The 27663-nt window shown below is 45.1% G+C and overlaps 1 protein-coding gene across 1 annotated transcript in view; it reads right to left on the reverse strand.

The window, feature by feature from the left end:
* Window positions 1-27663, reverse strand: part of COLGALT2 (collagen beta(1-O)galactosyltransferase 2) — a 328242-nt gene that overhangs the window by 136271 nt on the left and 164308 nt on the right. Inside the window, exon 5 of the mRNA XM_069737258.1 lies at window positions 11157-11361. Within this exon, the coding sequence (XP_069593359.1) occupies window positions 11157-11361 (205 nt within the window). The remainder of the gene's footprint in view (window positions 1-11156; window positions 11362-27663) is intronic.

The following is a 27663-nucleotide window of genomic DNA, read 5'->3' on the forward strand; positions in this document are numbered from 1 at the left end:
AGCCTTCATGGTAAAATAGCTGCTAGGAAACCACTGCTAAGGACAGGCAACAAGCAGAAGAGACTTGTTTGGGCTAAAGAACACAAGGAATGGACATTAGACCAGTGGAAAGCTGTGCTTTGGTCTGATGAATAGTGTTGAGCCACTTCCCTAGTGTTCGGGTTCGGTTCGTCGAACAGGGAGGTGTTCGCCGAACTTTTCGTCGAACGTTCGACGAACACCATCGAACCCCATTGAAACCAATGGCAGGCAAACACAAACACATACAAACACATGGAAAACACATAGAAAACACCTTAAAAGGTGTCCAAAAGCTCACAAACTGCTCAGAAAACACAACAAACATGGAAAAGTCACAACTACATATAGTCATGCGAAAAGAAAAGAGGTGGAGTAGTAAAAAGAGGAGGAGACACAGATATAGGCATGTCATGCCCTTCTAAAATCAAGAAAGGCTAGAGTAAAAATCTAAACTCACTCTACCAACACCCAGATATCTTGACAAAAAAAATTAAAAAATAAATATCTTTAGGTAGAATGGCGGCGGGTCCATTCAGAACACTTTCCTTAGAAGACGTAGTGGTACCCCCGTTGGGAGTTGTGCCAAAAAATGAACCCAATACATTCAGACTAATCCACCATTTGTCATATCCAAGAACAAGGTCAGTAAACGACAACATCGACGTGGAACCAAGTACAGTACTATGTACTGTACCTCCTTTGACGAGGCAATCAGGCAGGCAAGAATTTGGTAAGGGGCACCCTAATGGCCAAAACAGACATTGAGGGGGCGTTCCAGTTACTACCTGTGCCTCCGAATAGTGTCCTCCCATTGGGCTGCTTCTGTGAAGGAGCATACTATATAGATCGCTGTTTGCCCATGGGGTGATCCAGATCCTGGTATTTGAGGCGTTTAGTTGCTTCCTCGAATGTGTCGCCATGGACGTTTGTAAGGCGGCACATATTATCCATTACCTCGACGAATTCTGATGCCTGGGCCCAAAAGATTCGCCACAGTGTGAAAACACGCGGTAGTCCACCTGTGAGAAGGAGAGAGCTGGAGGGAGAGTGGACACCTCAGAGCCGAGGGGTTAGATTGAGAAAGAAAGAAAGAAAGAAAGAGGTGTAGCTTGCTTCATGAGTGGAGTACTATGCTGAGTAGCAGAAATTGCTACTAGGCCCAAAAGGATTTCCTGGGCTAGATGCCGTTACAAAATAGTAGTTAGGTAAACAGGCGGTGTAGCTTGCTTCATGGGTGGGGTACGCTGCTGAGTTGCACCAAATTCTACTAGGCCCAAAACGATTTCCTGGGCTAGATGCCGTTAAAAAATAGTACTTAGGTAAACAGGCGGTGCAGCTTGCTTCATGGGTGAAATACGCTGCTGAGTAGCACCAAATTCTATTAGGCCCAAAAGGATTTCCTGGGCTAGTATTTAGGTAAACAGGCGGTGGGTGGCTGGGCTTTGGAGCAGACCTCTGAATCCCAGGCCATAGTATGAGGAAACAACTCTGATGACCCCACCCACCTGGAATTGATGATGGCAACGTCATGTAAAACTCAGCAAGGGGACTAAATAAAAGAGTCTCCATTTTTTCCAAAAATTCGGCCATAGACACCAATTAAGTGGCATCAATTTCGCCAGAGTTTTGTAAAACGGTTGGTGAGGTGATTTTCAAAAATCATCAAGCTTTTAGTCTCCCCAAGATGACACAGGGGTAGAAAAGTCCTTGCGGATCCAGGATTTGTTCATCTTGATGAACGTTAGTCTATCTACATTGTCACTGAACAACCGCGTGCGCTTATCTGTCAGCACACCACCAGCAGCGCTGAACACACGTTCAGAGAGAACGCTGGCTGCAGGGCACGACAAGATCTCCAAGGCGTGAGTGGTGAGCTCAGGCCATTTTTCAAGATTGGAAGCCCAAAATGAGCAAGGGTCCAGTTCCACGGTCATGGCATCGATGTTAACTTGGAGATACTCTTGTACCATCTTCTCTAGGCGTTGGCTGTGCGTCAGACTTCTTGTCTCCTATGGCCTTGCAAAGGATGGTCTAAAAAAATCTTGAAACGATTGGAAAAAATTGCTGTTACCATTAGATACGATGTTACTGTTATGGTTTGAGTGATGACTCGATAGTCCCACGGTTGGCAAGTTAGAACTCAGAGATTCACTACGTGCACCACTGGTGTTTTGTGGAAAAGCAGATGTTAGATTCTGTAACAGTCTCTGCTTATACTCCTGCATGCGTGAATCCCTTTCTTTGGCAGGAATTATTTCACCAAATTTGCTTTTGTATTGGGGATCTAAGAGTGTGGCAACCCAGTAGTCAGCATTACTTCGGATTCTGACAATCCGAGGGTCATGTTGCAGGTAATGCAGCAAGAAGGCACTCATGGGTCTTGCGCATCCAGGAGGACCAAGTCCTTGTTGTCTTGGTGGTGGCGAAGTGAGAATCATGCTTCCTTCGTCTGCCCTCTCCCCCCAACCTCGCACAACAGAAAATTGATCAAGGTCTCCCTCATCTGATGAGTCTTCCATGCCCAGCGCCAGTTCGTCCTCCACTTCTTCCTCGCCTCCTGCACCTTCCTCAACAGTTTGGCTGCTACCATGCGCCCTCGGTAATCCCTCTCCCCCAGCCTCCAATGCCAGCTGCCTTGGTGCTGCCAACCTTCTTGACCATGGAGATATGATCCCTTCCGCATACAACTCCTCCTGTTCCTCCTCCTCCTCTTGTTCCACCACCTGACTCCAAACACTGTGTAAGGTGTGCTCCAGCATGTAAATCACCAGAAAGGTCATGCTGATAATGGCATCGTCAGCACTAAACATCTCCGTTGCTATTTCAAAACTGTGCAGAAGGGTGCATAGGTCCCTGATTTGAGACCACTCCTGCAGCGTGATTTGCCCCACCTCTTGATCTCGTTGGCCCAGGCTATACGCCATAACGTATTGCACCAGGGCTCGTCGGTGCTGCCACAGTCGCTGCAACATGTGCAGAGTTGAATTCCACCGTGTGGGCACATCGCATTTCAGCCGGTGAACTGGCACGCCCAACAACTTCTGTAGAGATGCAAGTCATCGAGCTGTGGGATGCAAACGGCGGAAGTGAGCACACAGCAACCGTGCCCTCTGCAGAAGCCCATCTAGTCCGGGACAGTGGGATAAAAATTGCAGGACAACCAGATTCAAAACGTGAGCCATACAAGGCACGTGTGTGACATTGCCCCGGCAAAGGGCCGCACCCAGGTTTGCAGCATTGTCGCACACAGCCTTCCCTGGCTGCAGGTTGTGTGGAGACAACCATTGATGGAACTCGGTCTCCAGAGCTGACCACAACTCCTCTGCTGTGTGACTCAAATTTCCCAGACATTTCAATGTAAACACCGCCTGATGCCGTTGAGCCCTGGTGACAGCATAGTGAGGAGGTGTGCAGGATTCCTTCTGCGCAGTTACAACGCGGGTGGCATTACCAGACAGGCTTTGGGTGCAGGTGGAGGACCGAGAGGAGGTTGAGGAGGCAGAAGCAGTGGAGGAACTTCTAGAAACAGAGGATAGATGAGCAACTCGTGGTGACGGCAAGACTTGGACAGCAGCCCCTTCTCCTGATGTCGCCGTAGTTACCCAGTGCCCAGTCACCGACATGTAACGCCCCTGTCCATGTCTACTCGTCCAAGTGTCTGTGGTGAAATGCACCCTGTCACACACAGAGTTTCTCAAGGAAGCAGTGATGTTGTGTGCGACATGCTGGTGTAGCACAGGCAGAGCTTTCTTTGAGAAGTAGTGGCGACTGGGCAACTGGTTCTGGGGCACTGCGACGGACATAAGGTCTCGAAAATCCTCTGTGTCCACCAGGCAGAAAGGCATTTCTGTAGCCAACAGCTTGCTGATGGAGAAATTCAACCTCTTAGCATTGTCATGGCTAGGAGGAAATGGTCTTTTACTTGTCCACATCTGAGGGACTGAGGGCTGGCTGCCGTGCTTAGACGGAGTTGAGTAGAGTGTCCCCGGCAAACTGCTGGTCTGTGAGGAAGGTGCAGGTGGAGATGTTATGTTGCCTTGATCAAAACGTGGTGTCGATGTCGGAGAGCGCTCAACACCAGCAGGTGTTTCCACAAGCAAATGTCCTGATGACCTGCCAATCACACTGGCTGTTGTGGGTAAAGAGGTGTAAGGTCTGCATCCAAAACCATGCGCGACTGCTGTCCCCACAGTCACAGAGGATGAAGAAGACGTGGATGCACTTGATAGGGCAGACGGTGGTTGACCCGGCCCACTAGGTCGCATTGTAGCACAGTGAGCTTCCCTCTGCAACTTATGCCTCATATCCATGTGACGGTTCATGCATGAAGTACTCAAGCTAGTGATTTTTTGGCCTCTACTGAGATTTTGTTGACAAATCTTACAGACAACATGAGTTGGGTCATCCTTTGCGATGTCAAAAAATGTCCAAGCTATGCAAGGCTTAGAGCCCGTGCGACCTGAAGAGCCACCACGACTTCTGGTCTGAGGCGCAGTTGGGGTTGAGGATGCAGTTGTTGACGTGCTTCCAGTTCTCCGTCTCTGTCCAGGAAGGCGCACCGTTACCTCGTCGTCAGACTCGTCACTAGCATCCTCCTCCAACTTCTCTGCTGACCTCATGGACTGGCGGACTGGGGGCTGACAGTAAGTGGGGTCTACAATCTCATCATCATCATCCTGTGTGTTTTCACACCCGTCATCCTCAGAGCCAACCTCTTCCTGCCCCAACCGAAAAGTCAAGTTTTCGTTCCAATCAGGTATCTCAGTCTCATCATTATCCTCATTGTCTCCACCAACAGGAGTTATAGTTTGGGAACGAGGGTCTACATTATGCTCAGAACCTTCTTCATCTGGGCCTGGATCTGACTCACAAAGATTCTGGGCATCAGTGCAGATCATTTCCTCGTCTGGATTCACAGAAACTCTGGAGCACACCTCTGATTCTCAGGCTTTAGTATGCGTAAACAGCTCTACAGACTCAACCATGTGTGTTACCCCATGCTCAGACGGGCAGCTGGAGACTTGCATGCTGTGAGGAAGAAAGTGTTATTGGGGGACAACTCTGAGGACTGGAGTAGTTGTGATGTTGAAGTTGACATGGAGGAGAGCCCACTTGAACGAGCACTTGATATTCGTTCAAGCATCTGCTGTTTTTGTGCCTCATCTGCAATTTTTGGCGATGCTTGTAGCGATGGTCGTAAGAAAGGGATCATATCAGATTGTCCACGAAAAGAAGTAGACATCTTACTTTGGCTGGAAGATGGTCTTTCTTCTGCAGATGTTACTGTTGCTTTACCACCTACCCCACGGACTCAACCTTTTTCACCCTTTCCAACACACCTATTCCCCTTTCCACCAGCAGCAGGCCTTTTGCCACTCATTTTAGTGTTTAACTAATTGGCAACTCTGTATCTGTAGTTGTTGGCACAACAACCGATGGATGAAAACCGAGCAGAACTGAGGGGCCAAACTGTGCTACTAGGCCCAAAACTAATAACTGGATTAGATGCAGTGAAAATTAAGATACACAGGTGGTATAGTTTGTTTCACAGGCGGGCTACTCTGCTGACGTGCAGACACTGCTCCTAGGCCCTAAACTATTAACTGGATTAGATGCAGTGAAAATAGAGATACACAGGCGGTATAGTTTGTTTCACAGGCGGGCTACTCTGCTGACGTGCAGACACTGCTCCTAGGCCGTAAACTATTAACTGGATTAGATGCAGTGAAAATAGAGATACATAGGCGGTATAGTTTGTTTCACAGGCAGGCTACTCTGCTGACGTGCAGACACTGCTCCTAGGCCCTAAACTATTAACTGGATTAGATGCAGTGAAAATAGAGATACACAGGTGGTATAGTTTGTTTCACAGGCGGGCTACTCTGCTGACGTACAGACACTGCTCCTAGGCTCTAAACTATTAACTGGATTAGATGCAGTGAAAATAGAGATACACAGGTGGTATAGTTTGTTTCACAGGCGGGCTACTCTGCTGAAGTGCAGACACTGCTCCTAGGCTCTAAACTATTAACTGGATTAGATGCAGTGAAAATAGAGATACACAGGCGGTATAGTTTGTTTCACAGGCTGGCTACTCTGCTGACGTACAGACACTGCTCCTAGGCCCTAAACTATTAACTGGATTAGATGCAGTGAAAATAGAGATACACAGGCGGTATAGTTTGTTTCACAGGCGGGCTACTCTGCTGACGTGCAGACACTGCTCCTAGGCCCTAAACTATTAACTGGATTAGATGCAGTGAAAATAGAGATACACAGGCGGTGTAGTTAGTTTCACAGGCAGGCTACTTAGATGACTATCAGACAATGCTACTAGCCCAAAAGGATTGGCTGAGCTAGATTACACCAAATGCTGTGACAAACACTTGCACAGCACTGGCACAGCCCTGCCTGGCAAACAGTGCTATGAACTGCTCTAACCTACCCTGAAAAGGGCTGATATTGCAACTAGTCCCGACTCCTCCCGAATCCCTAAACCTATCTCTCTGACAATTTGCTCCAAATAAAAACACTCTTTGTCTGTATAGCGGCCACAGCAGCAGCGGTGCCGTCTAACACTAAGCTGCAGCAGTGAGGAAATGGTGGCGATGGGGCAAATGGCTGGTTCTTATAGGGCAAGGACATGTGACATACACAGCCAATGACACATGCCCTTGCTTGTGTGCATCACATGCACATTGCTGTGTGTGTGCGCACTGCTGATAGGCTGAGAGACTGCACCGCCCCACTGTAAATGCGGGAAAGAAAAAAGAAATGGAGATCGGCGTTATTTCAGCACAGATCTATCCCCCGCCCCCCACCCACTGTACACTGAAACAGTCTATTAACAATGATAAACCGTTTTAATGTGCAAATCAAGCGAGGCTTTTGCTGAACGAACAGTTATCGAACAGAAACTCGAACAGCCGAATTTTAAGCAAATTGTTCGGGTTCGTCAAACGACTTGAACACCGCCCAAAACAGCTTGAATTTGAGATTGGCGAACAGTTCGACTCGAACACCGCTCATCTCTACTGATGAGTCCAAATTTGAGATCTTTGGTTCCAACCACCGTGTGTTTGTGTGACGCAGAAAAGGTGAACGGATGGACTCTACATGCCTGGTTCCCACCTTGAAGCATGGAGGAGGAGGTGTAATGGTGTGGGGGTGCTTTGCTGGTGACACTGTTGGGGATCTATTCAAAATTGAAGGCATACTGAACCAGCATGGCTACCACAGCATCTTGCAGCGGTATGCTATTCCATCCGGTTTGCGTTTAGTTGGACCATCATTTATTTTTCAACAGGACAATGACCCCAAACACACCTCCAGGCTGTGTAAGGGCTATTTGACCAAGAAGGAGAGTGATGGGGTGCTACGCCAGATGACCTGGTCTCCACAGTCACCAGACCTGAACCCAATCGAGATAGTTTGGGGTGAGCTGGACCCAGAGCGAAGGAAAAAGGGCCAACAAGTGCTAAGCATCTCTAGGAACTCCTTCAAGATTGTTGGAAGACCATTCCCGGTGACTACCTCTTGAAGCTCATCAAGAGAATGCCAAGAGTGTGCAAAGCAGTCATCAAAGCAAAAGGTGGCTACTTCGAAGAACCTATAATATAAGACATCATTTCAGTTGTTTCACACTTTTTTGTTAAGTATATAATTCCACATGTGTTAATTCATAGTCTTGATGCCTACAGTGTGAATGTACAATATTCATAGTCATGAAAATACAGAAAAATCTTTAAATGAGAAGGTGTGTCCAATCTTTTGGTCTGTACTATATATATATAGTCGGTCGGGCGCGAAACGGCCGTCGTCTAGCTTTGCCGCACTCTTTTCACAGCACCCCCGGTCGTGAAGATGTTTTTTATGCTTTTGGAATAAAGTTCACCCGCATCTAACGTCCAGGTAGTGCGCTCCTTTCTTCTTATATGAGATTCATCGTGGCTGTTTTCCAGTGGAGTTTCGCACCCAGGACTGGGCTTCGCCTTCAAGACACAGGTGAGCGGTTCCCACAGTATCATTGGCGGTGGTGCCGCCCGGCTGTTTTCTTTTTTGGTTGCATATATATATATATAATGTGATGCAGTCTTGTAGCTGGGGTCAGGATCCTATCAGTCCAGTGCCTGTATGATCTCATATCTGTAAATCCTAGGTGGTAAACATGAAAACCCCATTATAAAACCTTTTATTAAAATAAAAAGTTGAGGATGAATATATGAATATATATGATAAATGGCCAGACATAAGAAAATAGAACAGCAAATAGGTGCATATAGAAAATCACATATGGGTGCAGGCCCCTGAAGATATACTCAGTCTAGACAACAAGACCCCCAAAGGAGGAGAGGGGGAAGAAGAGGAACAGACGAGCCAAGGGGTGCACGGTTTTCTTTAGATTGGTAATGATCTACTTCCCTCTCTTTCTTCTGAATCCCTCGATTCTGTTTCCCTCTTTGTGGTCTTACCAAGAGTATTTTTTTTAAGGGTTACCTGAATACATTCAGGGAGCTGTACCCATATGCTGCCTCTATGCGCACCTCCTAGCTGTTTCTAGTTTCTTCTATTTAGCTATTTGTCATATATATCAAGGCTATACAAGTAGCAGCCCACAGGCAGCGATAGACAGTTACCAGATTCTAAGGAGTGGGAGCTATTGCAGGGGGCATTATACAGTGTGGGAGCTAAAGCAGGGGCCGTTATACAGTTTGAAGGCTGCTGTAGGGCCATCATACAGTGTAGGCTCTTATTTAGAGTGTGGGTACTACTATGGGGGGCTGTAAAGAGTTTGGGGCTAACGTGAGGGCACAAAGGAGACATTGTACTATGTAAGGGCACAGTTGTGGCATTCCTATGTGAATCAGTAAGGCAGGGTTCACATTGCGGCTCTAACGCTATGTAACGGATGCTTCAGCACACCCATTGACTGCCATTATGTAGCGCATCGTTAATGCATGTCATAATCGCCACACGATGTGCCGTCATTCTGTGATGGACCCTCGGACGCGGTCTGCAGCGTTTCCGGGTTTGTCACCGCTAGCGTAGGTGGAACATCTGCGCTATCGCGATCACATAACGCGATCTTTAAAGGTATGTGCACACGTTCAGGATTTTTCGTGTTTTTTTCACGATAAAAACGCGTAAAAACGCATACATATGCATCCTATCACTTAGAATGCATTCCGCAATTTTTGTGCACATGATGCAATTTGTTCAGCGAAAAAAACGCATCGCGGTAAAAAAAAGCAGCATGTTCATTAATTTTGCTGATTCTTTGCATTTGTCCCGCTATTTAACGCATTGGGAAAGCGCCGGAAAAAAACGCGAAAAAACACGCAAAAAACGCATGCGGATTTCTGGCAGAAATGTCCGGTTTTTGTCAGGAAATTTCTGCAAGAAATCCTGAACGTGTGCACATACCCTAAAAGGCACTAGCGTTGGTGCAGTCCGTTTAACGCATGCGACACATCACTGTCTTGAGTATTTGTTCAGCGTTTAAGGCTTTCTCTTCCTGTTATATTGCTGAGCTATAATCTTTGCCTAGGTTATTGGCCACCTCTGCAGTCTATCAGGGGAAATGGGTTTTCCATTCCAAGAAGCGCCCTCGTGCAAGCTAGTTGCTACATAGCTTTAAGTGCGCCTGTGCTCCTTCAATGCTACAGAGGCAAAGCTGCCACTGCTTGCAACAGGGAGGAGCATACACTGCATACTAGTGACACAACCATGCCACTGATCTGAACTGTCAATCATCAGAAACGCACCGCTCCCAGCAAGTAGAAAATCATGAGGCAAAAGAGCAGTGTGCTCCTGAAGAAATATGTTTAGTCAACACCTTTGATATAGTGGCACAAACATAGCTTTTCAATAGAAATATAAAAAATTAAAAATAGATAGAAATTCCATTATCCTAAATCACCCTAAAATGTCTGTTGCATTCCTTACCTCAGCTTTTTTACAGGCTATGAAAGTCTATCCTGATTGGCTGCACACTGGCTTTTTATCATCGTATTGCATGGGCCTTACAGCAGCATGGTTTGATCTGGGTTGACTCGTCCAGTCTCTCACTATTGTTGGGAGGTTGTTTCACTTAACCAATTTTCCTACATGTGGCCATTTATACTTCAGGTTATAATTGATTGAAAACAGTGTTCTGTTATTTTGTCCTGGCCCCAGACTGTGGCCACTATATCATTGTCACACTTGTGGATCAACATATTTTGTATATCCATACATATGTAAGAAAATAATTTTTAATAATATTTATCTACTGTACTTACATTTGAAATCTTATTTTTTGTATAAATAAAACAGTATTTCATAATATATGGTAACTCAGCTCCTCCTTTTCTATGCATTATATATTGGAGTCAATATATTAGTGGGTACTGTAATTATTGAAGACTGGTAATTTATATTTCACCCTAAAATGTCTGTTGCGTTCCTTACCTCAGCTTTTGTACAGGCTATGAAAGTCTTTCCTGATTGGCTGTACAATACATAGTCATGTGACAGTTGCAGAGCATTATAGAAAAGCCTAGGTGGTCATGCCTGAGGTCATGTCAGTGACTAATTATATCTTCTGTAATAATGTATGTAAACTCCTGATAGGCATTTTTTTAAGTGATTCACTTAAATTGAATTGTAAATTGTTCAAATTTCCTGAAATCTGAAAATATAATTAAATTAAACACATTCTATTTGCATCAAATCAATTTGCTCATCTCTAGTGGCCAATACTAAATCCCCACACATAGTCAAAAAATATTTTGGCGCAAAGCAGCCAAACTTGTTGTCAAACACTGAAATATTTTTTGCTAGATATTGATGATTTTAAAACAATAAATGGAGGCATACTCACCTCAAAGAAACACCGCTCTGGAGGTCTGCAACAGCTCTGGAATATGCTCCTATCAGAAGCCACCAGCACCGCTGAAGCATGTGAATGGCTGCGATGGTGAGATGATCAGAACAGAATACCATGATCGCCGGCATGTTTACAGGGGCAGATAAATGTCAACAGTGCTCCTACAGAAGCTCCGTCACCAATTCTACCAATATAAAAGCACTATAGGTGGCCACTGAACAACTTGATCCTTTCCACTTGTTAGATACTGAGTTCTTTACATACTCACCTGCATGTCGGCAGGAGAAAGCAAATACAATGATGTCATCAAAACTCCACGTAAAGTCTTCATGTGGAGGGTAGAACTGTAGATTCATGGAGGCTTCCTTTCGAAGATCAATAAGCATTGTTGAATGAATCATTGGAACGGCAAAACAGCCCTGTCTCTTCCATTCTCTTAAAAGAACATAGTCCGGGGTTCTTTTATAATAACCCTAAAAATAATAAAAAAATGGATTGAAAATCAAAATGTTGAAAATGTAAACAAAAGTTAAAACGTAACTTTGGTTCAGATTTATCAAACTTTATAAAAGAATGCTGTATTTTGCTCTTGAAAAACTAAAGCTACACTGTGATTGGTTGCTACGGATAAAAAAATAAACACATTTTCTTTTTTGCTTTTGTTACATCACTGCTTCATACTATTACATAATCTTAATCTTAGTGGTTACGAGCTACAGTGCCTTGCAAAAGTATTCGGCCCCCTTGAACTTTTCAACCTTTTCCCATATATCATGCTTCAAACATAAAGATACCAAATGCACATTTTTGGTGAAGAATCAACAACAAGTGGAGCACAATTGTGAAGTTGAAATGTATTGCTTATTTTACATTTTTGTGGAAATTCAAAACCTGAAAAGTGGGGCATGCAATATTATTCAGCCCCTTTAACTTAATACTTTGTTGCACCACCTTTTGCTGCTTACTTGGGGTATGTCTCTATCGGTTTTGTACATCGAGAGACTGAAATTCTTGCTCATTCTTCCTTGGCAAACAGCTCAAGCTCAGTGAGGTTTGATGGAGATCGTTTGTGAACAGCAGTTTTCAGCTCTTTCCACAGATTCTCGATTGGATTGAGGTCTAGACTTTGACTTGGCCATTCTAATACCTGGATACATTTATTTGTGGTCCATTCCATTGTAGATTTTGCTTTATGTTTTGGATCATTGTCTGTTGGAAGACAAATCTCCCTCCCAGTCTCAGGTCTTTTGCAGACTCCAACAGGTTTTCTTCAAGAATAGTCCTGTATTTGGCTCCATCCATCTTCCCATCAATTTTATCCATCTTCCCTCTCCCTGCTGAAGAAAAGCAGGCCCAAACCATGATCCTGCCACCACCATGTTTGACAGTGGGGATGGTGTGTTCAGGGTGATGAGCTGTGTTGCCTTTACGCCAAACATATCATTTGGCATTGCTGCCAAAAAGTTCGATTTTGGTTTCATCTGACCAGAGGACATTCTTCCACATGTTTGGTGTCTCCCAGGTGGCTTGTTGCAAACTTTAAACAACACTTTTTATGGATATCTTTGAGAAATGGCTTTCTTCTTGCCACTCTTCCATAAAGACCAGATTTGTGCAGTGTATGACTGATTGTTGTCCTATGGACAGAATGTCCCACCTCAGCTGTAGATGTCTGCAGTTCATCCAGAGTGATCATGGGCCTCTTGGCTGCATCTCTGATCAGTCTTCTCCATGTTTGAGATGAAAGTTTAGAGGGACGGCCGGGTCTTGGTAGATTTGCAGTGGTATGATACTCCTTCCATTTCAATATGACCGCTTGCACAGTGCTCCTTGGGATGTTTAAAGTTTTGGAAATCATTTTGTATCCAAATCCAGGGAGCCGAATACTTTCGCAAGGCAATGTATGTGGTCCTACAGGTGGCATCCCCTGTCATTTATGAAGGGGGCACCACTGACTGATTACCTGGGCACACGGAGCTCGTGTGTCTGATCATGCAGTATTGGACTGTGATATTTAGGCATGCGATTAGTATTGCTATGTGTGAACTAAATGGTAAACCATAAGGAAAGGAGTGAGTATAGTTTAATATATTATACAGTGATGTCAAACTGGAAGAGGGCGATCATGGCAAAAATGGGTGGCTCTTTGGAGGGTGTGGACTATATTAAAGACCCCTAAATTAAATGAGACCCCAGATCAGGCCAAATACTTCTACTCCAAGCCAATACTCTTACTTCATCCACTGCACACATCTACAATCATCACCTCATAGCCAAGATAGCGACCTCACTCTTACATCATCATGTAAGCTACCACTCTCTTCTACTAGAAACAACACAAGGCGGGGGGAGTTGTATCCATTCATTTGGGTATGCCACTGACTACCTGCTGTCCCGGCCAGCAAACTGTTCTGCAGCTGAAGGATTCTCCCGACACTGAGAGTACTCTGGAGTGACTTTATTATTATCCTAATTTATTATTATTATTAGTAGTAGTAGTAGTAGTAGTAGTAGTAGTAGTAGTAGTAGTAGTAGTATTAATGAGAATACTTTTTTAAATCATTGGAGGCTAAAAACTTAGGATCTCCCGAAAAAACTGAGTGAACTGACATGTCTGATGATTTATGCAGCTGGTGAACTTTATATATTCTGGCACTTTAAACACATTTGTTAAAAGAGAAATCGCATGAAAAATAGCTGGAGGATCTGGAAACACCTTGAAGTTCACAACACAGGAAATCTTCACATGAGCGAATTTGAAGTTACTATCTCGCATTTGTGACATTTGATCATGTTTTGTTAGATGATATTGTGTAGAGGGTAAAATTGCTATGTGTTTGTAAAAATACACAACTTTTTAATTTAGTTCATATTAAGAATCCTCTTCATTCTCAAGAACAAAAGGCTTTATAATTTTGCCTAGGTTATGTCGGCCACCTCTGCAGCATATCAGAAAAAAAAATTGTTTTCTTAACAAGAAGAGCATATTTACAAGGTATTTGCTATATACAGTGAGGAAAATAAGTATTTTATGACAGTCATCTTGTGTTTCTTCCATTTTCTAATAATTGTGCCAACAGTTGTTGCCTTCTCACCAAACTACTTGCCTATTGTCCTAACAGGAACACCCTGTTTTTTACATCTTTTACTAGCACTTGCGGATTACTGCAACATTTTTTCAAACTGAGTGTTTTTGGTTTCACTATTCTCTTTTGTGTCTTCAGGTTTCTTGGTGGTGTGTGAACATGATCATACAGACTTGTTCACTGTGCAAGTAGCCCATGTGTTCCTGTTTCCATAATTGTTCTCTTGTGTCTACAAGACTGGGGAGTTCCACCACTCCTCTTGGGCTATCTGCACAAAAGCTGTTCTACCCTGTATGCACACATGGATTTTTCCTCTCTGAACCCTGTTCACACAGGTTATATACAGATGATCATGTTTTTAAATACATCAGATAGGGATTGCATACATTAGTTAGGACTGCTCTGATAAGGGTATACCGTGAAGATTGGTAGAGCAGCTTAGTATAAATTTTTTGCAAAAAACGTATCAACCAAATACCCGGTTTTTTACATCTTTTACTAGCACTTGCGGATTACTGCAACATTTTTTCAAACTGAGTGTTTTTGGTTTCACTATTCTCTTTTGTGTCTTCAGGTTTCTTGGTGGTGTGTGAACATGATCATACAGACTTGTTCACTGTGCAAGTAGCCCATGTGTTCCTGTTTCCATAATTGTTCTCTTGTGTCTACAAGACTGGGGAGTTCCACCACTCCTCTTGGGCTATCTGCACAAAAGCTGTTCTACCCTGTATGCACACATGGATTTTTCCTCTCTGAACCCTGTTCACACAGGTTATATACAGATGATCAGGTTTTTAAATACATCAGATAGGGATTGCATACATTAGTTAGGACTGCTCTGATAAGGGTATACCGTGAAGATTGGTAGAGCAGCTTAGTATACATTTTTTGCAAAAAACGTATCAACCAAATACCCTGTTTTTTACATCTTTTACTAGCACTTGCGGATTACTGCAACATTTTTTCAAACTGAGTGTTTTTGGTTTCACTATTCTCTTTTGTGTCTTCAGGTTTCTTGGTGGTGTGTGAACATGATCATACAGACTTGTTCACTGTGCAAGTAGCCCATGTGTTCCTGTTTCCATAATTGTTCTCTTGTGTCTACAAGACTGGGGAGTTCCACCACTCCTCTTGGGCTATCTGCACAAAAGCTGTTCTACCCTGTATGCACACATGGATTTTTCCTCTCTGAACCCTGTTCACACAGGTTATATACAGATGATCAGGTTTTTAAATACATCAGATAGGGATTGCATACATTAGTTAGGACTGCTCTGATAAGGGAATACCGTGAAGATTGGTAGAGCAGCTTAGTATACATTTTTTGCAAAAAACGTATCAACCAAATACCCTGTTTTTTACATCTTTTACTAGCACTTGCGGATTACTGCAACATTTTTTCAAACTGAGTGTTTTTGGTTTCACTATTCTCTTTTGTGTCTTCAGGTTTCTTGGTGGTGTGTGAACATGATCATACAGACTTGTTCACTGTGCAAGTAGCCCATGTGTTCCTGTTTCCATAATTGTTCTCTTGTGTCTACAAGACTGGGGAGTTCCACCACTCCTCTTGGGCTATCTGCACAAAAGCTGTTCTACCCTGTATGCACACATGGATTTTTCCTCTCTGAACCCTGTTCACACAGGTTATATACAGATGATCAGGTTTTTAAATACATCAGATAGGGATTGCATACATTAGTTAGGACTGCTCTGATAAGGGTATACCGTGAAGATTGGTAGAGCAGCTTAGTATACATTTTTTGCAAAAAACGTATCAACCAAATACCCTGTTTTTTACATCTTTTACTAGCACTTGCGGATTACTGCAACATTTTTTCAAACTGACTGTTTTTGGTTTCACTATTCTCTTTTGTGTCTTCAGGTTTCTTGGTGGTGTGTGAACATGATCATACAGACTTGTTCACTGTGCAAGTAGCCCATGTGTTCCTGTTTCTATAATTGTTCTCTTGTGTCTACAAGACTGGGGAGTTCCACCACTCCTCTTGGGCTATCTGCACAAAAGCTGTTCTACCCTGTATGCACACATGGATTTTTCCTCTCTGAACCCTGTTCACACAGGTTATATACAGATGATCAGGTTTTTAAATACATCAGATAGGGATTGCATACATTAGTTAGGACTGCTCTGATAAGGGTATACCGTGAAGATTGGTAGAGCAGCTTAGTATACATTTTTTGCAAAAAACGTATCAACCAAATACCCTGTTTTTTACATCTTTTACTAGCACTTGCGGATTACTGCAACATTTTTTCAAACTGAGTGTTTTTGGTTTCACTATTCTCTTTTGTGTCTTCAGGTTTCTTGGTGGTGTGTGAACATGATCATACAGACTTGTTCACTGTGCAAGTAGCCCATGTGTTCCTGTTTCCATAATTGTTCTCTTGTGTCTACAAGACTGGGGAGTTCCACCACTCCTCTTGGGCTATCTGCACAAAAGCTGTTCTACCCTGTATGCACACATGGATTTTTCCTCTCTGAACCCTGTTCACACAGGTTATATACAGATGATCAGGTTTTTAAATACATCAGATAGGGATTGCATACATTAGTTAGGACTGCTCTGATAAGGGTATACCGTGAAGATTGGTAGAGCAGCTTAGTATACATTTTTTGCAAAAAACGTATCAACCAAATACCCTGTTTTTTACATCTTTTACTAGCACTTGCGGATTACTGCAACATTTTTTCAAACTGAGTGTTTTTGGTTTCACTATTCTCTTTTGTGTCTTGCCTATTGTCCTGTAGCCCATCCCATCCTTGTGCAGGTCTACAATTCTGTCCCTTGTGTCCTTAGACAGCTCTTTGGTCTTGGCCATGGTGGAGAGGCTGGAGTGTAATTGAGTGTGTGGACAGGTGTCTTTTATACAGGTAACAAACTCAAACAGGTGAAATACAGGTAATGAGAGCAGAGTAGGAGGGCTTCTTAAAGAAAAACTAACAGGTGTGTGAGAGCCAGAACTCTTGCTGGTTGGTAGGTGATCAAATACTTATTTCATGCAATAAAATGCAATTTGATTTATGTAAAAATCATACAATGTGATTTTCTGTATTTTTTTTTAGATCCTGTCTCTCACAGTTGAAGGGTGCCTACGATAAAAATTACAGACCTCTCCATTCTTTGTAGGTGGGAAAGCTTGCAAAATCAGTAGTGTATCAAATACTTATTTTCCCCACTGTAGGGGAAGGTACCGCGTTTGTAGGTCATTAATAAATCACTGTAATGTAGCATAACATGCTGCTATAAGCAAGTTTGAAATGCATGTGAAACAGATTTCATGTGTTATATGAGTTTAAAGAAGGCACTGGGGGCTGACATCTTGGTTTTCCAGCAGTAGCAGGGCACTATCAGTGTCAGATTACGGCACCCCATGGACATAGGAGATAATAGACCGGCGCTGACCCTATCTGTAACATTGCAGCAGCATTAGCAGTGAGCTGGGCACGCCTCTGTGGGCTGCACAACTCACTGCTGTAGGTGTGACTGGCCGCCATTTTATAATAGCCCAGTGCTATCTGCCGAGCTCCACTTACTCTCTATCGCAGGACAGAAGCCCTCACTGCTCCTCTGTACTCCAAGCAGGCACATCCTCTGCTCCTCACACGCTGCCCTGTGTGCTTCTCCTGCCGTGTCTCTGCTTCCCCCTCACACACAGTCCCTGTGATCTCCTGTAAGCTGCACTCACAGCCTGCAGAGAGGGAGGTGACACCTGGACAGAGAGAGCAGGGCAGCTGACAGGACAGGGATTAAGGTGGGGGAAGGGGGATGGCAAGAATGTTATTCGCAAAAAATGCTGCTGAGCCCACTGTGTTCTGCTCCTCTGTAAACAAGCTGTGCCTCTGATGCAGTAACTGCTGGTGATAGCAGGTCACAGGGCAGTCACACACAAAATGGCGCTGCCCTGTGATGCTGCTCTTCATTCTTACTGTTAGCCACAAAATTGGGGCAGTAACTGCTGACATCACCATTTCCCTCCCCTTTTGGGTGGTCTAATATCCCTGGGGCAGAGCTGCTAAATCTTACTATAGCTGCTTGAGGTCTAAAACGGAAAATGCTCCCCCTTGTGGTAAATATGTATATTTGTAGAAAAATATATAATATTTTTCATATAGAAATGTTTGCAAACATTGCATTAATACATTTTAATTACTATTTTAAGCTTAATTTCACAAAAAAACAAAATACAAGAAAACTGGTGGCACCTTCCCTTTAAAGGGAACCTGTCACAAGAAAAAATGAGATTAACCTGCAGATATGGAGTTAATCAGCAGGTTAATAGCGTTATTAACCTGCCTGGCTCCCGCACTTAGCCAAACGCTGCGGGAGAAAATTAACTTTATTACCCCATGCAGAGTTCAGCGTTCAGTCTCGGGGGCGGCGCTGGTCCAGTCACCACTGAGTATACAGAGCAGCGGAAGAAACCATAATTTACAGTCGCTCAGCATTGGGGCCGGCTGTCAGTCAGGGCCGGGGATGCGGATACAGCAGCTGCTCTGTATACTCAGAGCAGTTACTGAACGCCGAGCGTTGCCAGGGGAATAAAGTTAATTTTCTTCCCACAGTTCAGTTAAGTGCTGGTGCCTGGTAGGTTGCTAATGCTATTAACCTGCTGATTAACCCCTTTCTGACCTCGGACGGGATAGTACGTCTGAGGTCAGAACCCACGCTTTTATGTGGGCTCCGGCGGTGAGCCCGCACCAAAGCCGGGACGTGTCAGCTGTTTTGAACAGCTGACATGTGCCCGCTATAGCGGCGGGTGAAATCGCGATTCACCCGCCGCGCTGTCAAACCCTGACAGCGGCATATAACCGGCGCTTCCGGCCGGAAATGAGCGCATCGCTGACCCCCGTCACATGATCGGGGGTCAGCGATGCTTCTGTATCGTAACTATAGAGGTCCTTGAAACCTCTATGGTTACTGATCCCGGCTAGCTGTGAGCGCCACCCGGTGGTCGGCGCTCATAGCACACCTGCATTTCTGCTGCAGAGCAGCGATCTGATGATCGCTGCTATGTAGCAGAGGCGATCGAGTTGTGCCAGCTTCAAGCCTTCTATGGAGGCTATTGAAGCATGGCAAAAGAAAAAAAAAGGTGAAAAAAATAAAAAAAAATAAAAGTTTAAATCACCCCCCTTTTGCCCCATTCAAAATAAATCAATTAAAAAAATCAAACCTACACATATTTGGTATCAACGCGTTCAGAATTGCCCGATCTATCAATAAAAAAAAGCATTAACCTGATCGCTAAACAGCGTAGCGAGAAAAAAATTGAAACGCCAGAATTACGTTTTTTTGGTCGCCGCGACATTGCATTAAAATGCAATAACGGGCGATCAAAAGAACATATCTGCACCAAAATGCTATCATTAAAAATGCCAGCTCGGCACTTAAAAAATAAGCCCTCACTCGACCCCAGATCATGAAAAATGGAGACGCTACGGGTATCGGAAAAAGGCGCAATTTTTTATTTATTTATTTTTTCAGCAAAGTTTGGAATTTTTTTTCACCACTTGGATAAAAAATAACCTAGTCATGTTAGGTGTCTATGAACTCGTAATGACCTGGAAAATCATAATGGCAGGTCAGTTTTAGCATTTAGTGAACCTAGCAAAAAAGCCAAACAAAAAACAAGTGTGGGATTGCACTTTTTTTGCAATTTCACCGCACTTGGAATTTTTTTCCCGTTTTCTAGTGCACAACATGCTAAAACCAATGATGTCGTTCAAAAGTACAACTTGTTTCTCAAAAAAATAAGCCCTCACATGCCCATATTGATGGAAAAATAAAAAAGTTATGGCTCTGGGAAGGAGGGGAGCGAAAAACGAACACGGAAAAACGGAAAATCCCAACGTCATGAAGAGGTTAACCCCATATCTGCAAGTAAATAGCATTTTTTCTGGTGACAGGTTCTCTTTAAGTCTGCCTGCACTCCTTCAATGCTGCAGAAGCAACAGGGAAGAGCATGGCGTTCAGACTGCCACTGATATGAACTGTCACTCATCAGAAGCATGCCACTCCCAGCAAGCAGAAAGTCGGGAGGCAAAGGAGCAGTGTGCTCCTGAAGAAATAAGTTTAGACACCCCCTTTGATATAGTAGCATAAACAGAGCTTTTGAATAGAAATAGATTCCAAATCAAGAAACTCAAGGCAAAAAATTAATTATGCATATACAGCCCAGCAGTTAGTTTCACATTGTGGACAGTGTGAAGCAGTGACCGGTGTTATATGCGAGCGTCCCTATGTGTCCTCCAGGATGCGCACAGAAGCGTATAATTATGCATATACAGCCCAGCAGTTTCACATAGTGGACAGTGTGAAGCAGTGACAGGTGTTATATGTGAGGGTTGCTATATGTCCTCCAGGATGCGCACAGAAGCGTATAGAGGCCGCGGGAGTGCATTGCAGTTACAGGTATAGCTGTGATTGCAATGCAAAATAAAAGCTATTTGTCCAAGGCAGATTTAGGAAAACCTGCCATGGGGCTTTTATTTTTAGAAACGGACTACACGATAGTAGTGGGACAGTCCATTTCCTTCCTGGCTGGCTTTTCCATGTGGCTTATGGAGGAAATACTCAAGCAGTTGGCCCTCACACAGCAGCAGCAGCTGCAGTTCCAGTGGCAACAACAAGAGCAGCAACTGCAGTTTCAGCGGCAACAAATAGAGCACAGGCAGCAAGAGCAGCAGCAATGGAAGCAGCTCCAAATGCAGCAGCACAATAACCAGCAACAGATACTGTATCAGCAGCAGCAGAAAACGAATGAGCTGATCCTGCAACAGATTGCAGATCTGCAAGAGGCGCCCTCACTGGCTATCCCGATCCGTTCTGAGGCCCGGTACAAAGTCCGGACAGTGCTGAGGAAGTTTAGTCCTGAGGACGATATGGAAGCCTTCCTCATTGTGTTCAAGTGCACAGCAGAGCGGGAAAGCTTTCCGATGTCACAGTGGGCTGAAGAGGTGGCCCCATTCATGACGGGAGATGCCCATAAGGCCTACTTGGACCTCAGTTGGGAGGATGCCCTGGAATATGAGAAGCTAAGAGGTGAGATCCTTGCCTGGCTGGGGGTTAACACATATGTACGTGCACAACGGATATTCCAGTGGTCTTTTGTGGAGTCTCGCCCCGCCAGGTCTCAGGCATCTGACTTGCTGCAGCTGGTAAAGGTAAAAAAAATGGCTTCAGCCCGATACCTTAACTCCTTTCCAGATGGTAGAGAGGGTGGTGGTCGACTGGCTGGTGAGGGCTCTGCCAGCAGCCATACAGCGTTGGGTGGGGCAAGGGGACCCGAACACTCTGGACCAGGACTGGTTGAGCGGTACACAGCTATTCAGGACTTTATATGGGACACTGCTCCATTTCAGCTGTCACGTAAGGCATTGCCAGCCTGGGGAAAGTCCACGACCCTCCACTGGGGCCAATCCAGACCGAGTCCGTACTGAGGGGGTATCCCGAAGGGAGACTGACAACAGACCCGTGTCCCCTAAATCGGCCACAAGGTCCACTCGTGCCACAGCTATTAAGTGTTGGCGGTGCCAAAGACCTGGACATGTGTCTGCAAACTGCTCCCTAACAACTGAACCCATGGACTGCGGGTAAACTCGCCGAGTGTTTATGTACGCTCAGCCCGTATGCACCGCAACAACAAGCACCACCGGCAGCGAGCCCAAACTGTGCCAGGTACTCATCAACGGGTACCAGATGGTGGCACTCTTGGACTTTGGGAGCTTAGTGACTCTGGTCCATGGGTCCCTTGTTGCTGAGGACAACCTCGATGGATGGAAAGTGGGGGTGGTGTGTATCCATGGGGAACTCCAAGAGTACCCGACTGCAGAGATTACTTTTTCCACAACGTGTGGAGAAATCAAACATGTTGTGGGAGTGGTGAAGGCCTTTCCATATGGGACTGTGTTGGGAAGAGATTTGCCCCTATTCTGGTCCCTGTGGGAGACCAGGGTTAACCCTCCCAAGGTAAAAGTTATTCCGGGCGTGGATCTTGAGTCAGGGATACCTGATGTAGGGGTCGCCAACCTAGGGACAGAGTGTAACTCCAATAGATTTCCCTTAGAGGTATTGGCAGGAGAGGTCAAGGAGACCACACCGATCCCCAAGCAGGAAGTTTCCCCTGGTAAGGTTGGGACAGCGCAGCTCCAGGATCCCACACTGGCACAGGCACGTGAAAGGGTGGTGGAAATAAATGGGGTGGCTCAGAGCCTGGGGGCAGAAATATTTTTTTCTCGCATGGCTGTGAACCAATACTTGCTGTATAGGGTTGATAAAATCCGAGGTGAAGTGGTAGAACAGTTGGTGGTGCCCCAGTCATACCATCGGGCCGTGCTAGAGATGGTACACACATGCTGGGAGGACACTTAGGGGTAAAGAAAACCCAAGAACGCATACTGCAGCAGTTCTTTTGGCCCGGAGTGTATGCAGAGGTACAACGGTATAGTGAGTCATGTCCCGAGTGCGAACTAACCACACCCATTGCAAAGTTCAGAAGTCCATTGGTGCCTCTACCCATCATAGAGGTACCCTTTGAGCGGGTAGCAATGGATTTGGTGGGGCCTATAGTGAAATCTGCCCGGATACCCAGAGGCGATACCACTTCGCCACACCTCAGCAAAACTAATCGCCCGTGAGCTATTTGCAATGTTTTGTCACTTTGGGCTTCCAAAGGAGATCCTTACCGATCAGGGGACTCCTTTTATGTCCAGGAGACATGGGAACAGGAGCCAACTCCGCATCAGAGTGTGATCGAACTTGTGGCAAGCATGCAGGACCGGATTGCGGCCATCAGGCCCATAATCAAGGAGCATCTGTTGGATGCCAAGTCCCCGCAGAGCCACACGTATAGTAAGAGAGCCATGGTCAGGACCTTTAAAGAAAGGGACTGGATGTTCGTACTGGTGCCCCCCACAGAGAGTAAGCTCATGGTCAAGTGGCAAGGGCCAAATGAGATACGTGGGAAGGTGGCAGAAGTGAATTATAGGGTGTACCAACCTGGGAAAAGGAAACCCGACCAGCTGTACTATGTCAACCTGCTAAAAGCCTGGAAGGACCGGGAATGTTTGGTCACCGAGGCAACTCGGGTCAGACCCACAGGGGACACTATGGCACAGGCCAAGGACACAGCCGGGGGTCAGGTTAAAATTAATGATGCTCTCCCCAAACAACAGCGACGTGAGGTTCGTGTTCTGGTGTAACAGAATACGGATGTATTCTCGGAGCTGCCACGGCAGACCGCGGTGATACAGCATGACATTGTCACCGAACCCCAGGTAAGGGTACGGATGAAAACGTACCGAGCGACAGAAGCCCAGAGGCAAGCCATTGCGGCTGAAGTGAAGCAAATGCTTCAGTTGGGAGTCAATGAGTAGTCCCGGAGTGAGTGGGCTAACCCCATTGTGCTAATTACAAAGTCAGACGGGTCATTACGCTTTTGTGATAACTTCAGAAAATTAAATGAGGTGTCAAAATTTGATCTCTATCCAATGCCCCACGCGGACGAGCTATTTGGGAGACTGGGGGAGGCCCAGTACTTCACCACACTCGATCTCACCAAAGATTACTGGCAGGTTCTGTTAACAGAATCGGCGAAAGAAAAGACCGCTTTTATAACACCAGAGGGTCTCTATCAATATGTCGTTTTGCCTTTTTGGTTACATGGGGCTGTGGCCACATTCCAGAGGCTGATGGACATAGTGTTAGAGCCTCATAGGAAATACGCGTCGGCATATTTAGACGACATAGTCATCTTTAGTGCAGATTGGAACACCCACCTGTCCCAGGTACAAGCAGTTCTGGAGTCTCTCAGAATAGCGGGATTAACAGCGAATCCAAAGATATGCACAATAGGAGTCACGGAAGCCCGATGCTTAGGTTATGTGAAGAAGTCGGTGATGGTCCGGTGGAATTCTCAAGCGGAAGAAGCATTCCAGTCCCTGAAGTCGGCACTGTGTGGATAGCCGGTCCTCTTCAGCCCCAACTTCAAGAAAACCTTGATCATGCAAACAAATGCCTTAGAGGTAGGCTTAGGAGTGGTTCTGTCACAAGAGGTGAGCGGGGATGAGCATCCAGTCACCTTCTTGAGCAGAAAACTGATTCCGGCAGAGACAAATTTATAGCACAGTGGAGAAGGAATGCTTGGCGATTAAGTCGGCCTTGAATCCCTAGGCTATTATTTGCTCGGGCATCAATTTTGTTTAGTAACGGACCATTCAACCCTCGCCTGGATGAGAAACACAAAAGAGAGGAATGCTTGGGTCACCAGATGGTTCCTGTCCCTACAGAACTTCAGTTTCTCAGTTTAACATTGTGCGGAGAAGTCACAGGGAAACGCAGATGCCCTGTCACAAGCCCCCTCTATGGTGGCAAATGTTCAACCCCACAAGTTTGAACAGGAAAAGGGTATGTGAGGCAGTGACCAGTGTTATATGCGAAGGTCGCTATATGTCCCCCAGGATGTGCATAGAAGTGTATTGAGGCCGCGAGAGTTCATTGCAGTCACAGATATAGCTGTGATTGCAATGCAAAAAAAAAATAAGTGTTGGTCTTGAGCAAGCTATTTGTCCAAGGCAGATTTAGGAAAACCTGCCAAGGGGCTTTTATTTTTTTAAGCGAACTACAGGGCAGTCTGTTACCTTCCCAGCCTGGTTTTCCATGTGGCCTACGGCCACAGCTTCCTTGTAAAAGCCCCTGCAGCAAAGGGTTGAGTGTGTCACTTTTGCAAGTGTACAGAGCAGAAGGCTCTGCAGAGCTCCACCTGTGTGAGGAAACACAGGGCCAAGCAGAGCCAGAAGACCTGGCACCCTCAGCATACATGGCGGTGCAGTTGTCCACGGCAAACCGGTCTCGGTCACAGACTGTCTTTGTTTCCCGGCTGTGATCCGGAGGATCCTACTTTCTGTTTGTGAGTACACTGATCCAGTAGCATAGCTACCGGGGGGCACAGGGTGCGAGCGCCCCGAGCCCAGAGCTCTGATGGGGCCCAGCCGGAGCTACGCTGTAACTGCATCGACGCGTGCAGCGAGCCAATACAGATAGATTCTGCATCAGAACAGGGAGAATCGATCACCCTGCTCTGCCACTATGGGGCCCCTGAGCAGGCGGGGGGGCCCGGTGCCAGCTGTGGGCTCCCCGCCTGTCATCGCAAGATCAGCTGTATCGACATCTAGCCAATACAACTCACCGCATTGATGAGGGAAGGAGCGTTACGCTCCTTCTCCCATCATCCCCGTCAGCGTCTGATGTCACCGACGCCGACACTGATAGCGGGCGCAATGACGTCACTGCCGACACCTGCTGTCAGGAGATGAGTGGGAGCTCGGAGCACCAATGGAACAAGGAGGAAGAGAGGTATTTATTGTGGTTTTTTTATGGGGGCTGCCTTATACTACAGGGTCTGCCTATGGGGGTACTGTCTTATACTACAGGGTCTGCCTATGGGGGTGCTGCTTTATACTACAGGGTCTGCCTATGGGGGTGCTGCCTTATACTGCAGGGTCTGCCTATAGGGGTACTGTCTTATACTACAGGGTCTGCGTATAGGGGTACTGTCTTATACTACAGGGTCTGCCTATGGGGGTGCTGCTTTATACTACAGGATCTGCCTATGGGAGTACTGTCTTATACTACAGGGTCTGCCTATAGGGGTGCTGCCTTATACTACAGGGTCTGCCTATGGTGGTGCTGCCTTGTGCTATATTGAGGACTATCTGGCACATTATACTATATGGAGGTTATTTATGGGGCCATCATACAGTGTGGGGATTTCAGTGAAGGGGCCATCATACATTGTTGGAGCCATCAAACAGTTTGGAGGCTACTAAGGGGTCAGTATACTGTGTGGGTGGTACTATACAGTGAGGGGGCATTATACTGTGTATTGGGGAGCTGTACAAGGGGGCAGATTCAGGACTTATTAAATGTAAAGTGGGCACTTATTGTTATAGGGGAACTCAGGTTACTGTGACTATCAATGGGGCACACAGGGCATTATTACTTTCTAGGGGGCAAAATATGGGCAGTGTTTTCTAGGACACTTGCGACCAGCATTACTATATTATAGAGGGGTGCTTTAGAATTTAGAGGGCACAGAGAATCACACAGGTGCAGTAATAGGGTCACATACGGCAGCAGCAGCTCAGTATTGGGGTATCAGCAGGTAGAGGAGTTTGTGCAGGTTGGGAATGGATGGTGATGGCTGGAATGTGAGAAGTGAAACATTTCTTTTTTGTATTCTCTGCAGCCGAGTCGTGGCTGGAAGAAGAAGTCATGTCGGTCTGGGCCAGATGGAAAAGACGGGAAAATGATTCCATAAGAAAGAACATCAGCAGTAAGTCATTATATGTAACTGTACTGTGATCTCTTATATGTTCTGTAGGACTGGTATCTACCACTGACAATATGGCAGTAATATCCTTGTTGGTCTTTATATAGAGATTATCTTCAGTAACAGCACGGTCATCTGCTGAGGTTCTACTCCACTATTAGGGTGCGTCACCGAGTTGTAATCAAGGTTACATGGTTTGGGGCCCACTCAGAAGCTTTGCCCCCCTGTACCAAAACCCTAGCTGCGCCTCTGCGCTGATCATTAAAAGAGACTTTGTTTTTGACCTTTCCTGGGTCACTGCCTGGTCTGTCACACTGCATCAACCCCACTGCACTACAACAGAATAAGGCCACATTCACACTGCCACATTTTGCAGTAGTGGTTTTAGCCTTTGGCCAGTTTCATTAAAGATTATTCTAGAAATATTACTGCATCTACATTACGAATGCATCAGTTATTCACACCAGATTTATGAAAGGGTTGTCTCATGATGCCAACCCTGGTCCATATGCTATTTTGGGGCATATAAACATAAAGGGGCTCTATGTCTGGGTTCCAACAAAGGAGGATCAGTCCCCACATTAGTGAACCTAATCCATTCATTTCCATGGTGAACTATTCATCAGGTAACCCCGTTACAGTTTTATATGCATCTGTATGCATCTTTCAGGGCAGGGACTCTGACAACAATTTTTTAAATGTGCGGGAAACTTTCAATAGAATAACAGCAGAATAACATATAGATATAACACAAGAAACAATAACATAATTGCAGATTATGGTAGGAGTACAATATAACAATGGCATATTTAACTTTTCACAGATAACGGTAGAAGCAAAAATTGGACCTTGTAAAATTCTTCAGCATTCATAACACACAAAAAAACTATTGTATAAGGCTCATTTTGGTGCCAAGGAAGTGAACAATTAGAGAGAGTAACAGTACAGCATGCGAGAGGAACAGAACAAGTAGGTGAATGTTAGAGATGAAGTCCACTTTTCAACTAATGCATTTTCTTATTTGACACCACTCCTCTGATTCAAAACATGTGTTTTTGTAGCATTTAACCTTTATTAGCTGCTGAAACTAACAAGAACACTGACAAATATCTATGCCAACACTGGCCCATAATTTCCTAAGACATTTAACTACCAAGCTTGGGTATTTATGTGTTTGATGCTGGTCATCAATGTTGGGCAATCCAACTTGTCACATTTACAGAAAATGTTGCTAATTCTTCATTTTTCATGAACTAATTTTCCAGAAGTATTACATTGCATAGCCAAGACTGTTACATTCTACAGGTAATAAAAGAGACATGAAACATTAAAATCTCATGTTCA

The sequence above is a fragment of the Ranitomeya imitator genome, chromosome 8, assembly GCF_032444005.1.
Source record: "Ranitomeya imitator isolate aRanImi1 chromosome 8, aRanImi1.pri, whole genome shotgun sequence".
Lineage (NCBI taxonomy): Eukaryota > Metazoa > Chordata > Amphibia > Anura > Dendrobatidae > Ranitomeya > Ranitomeya imitator.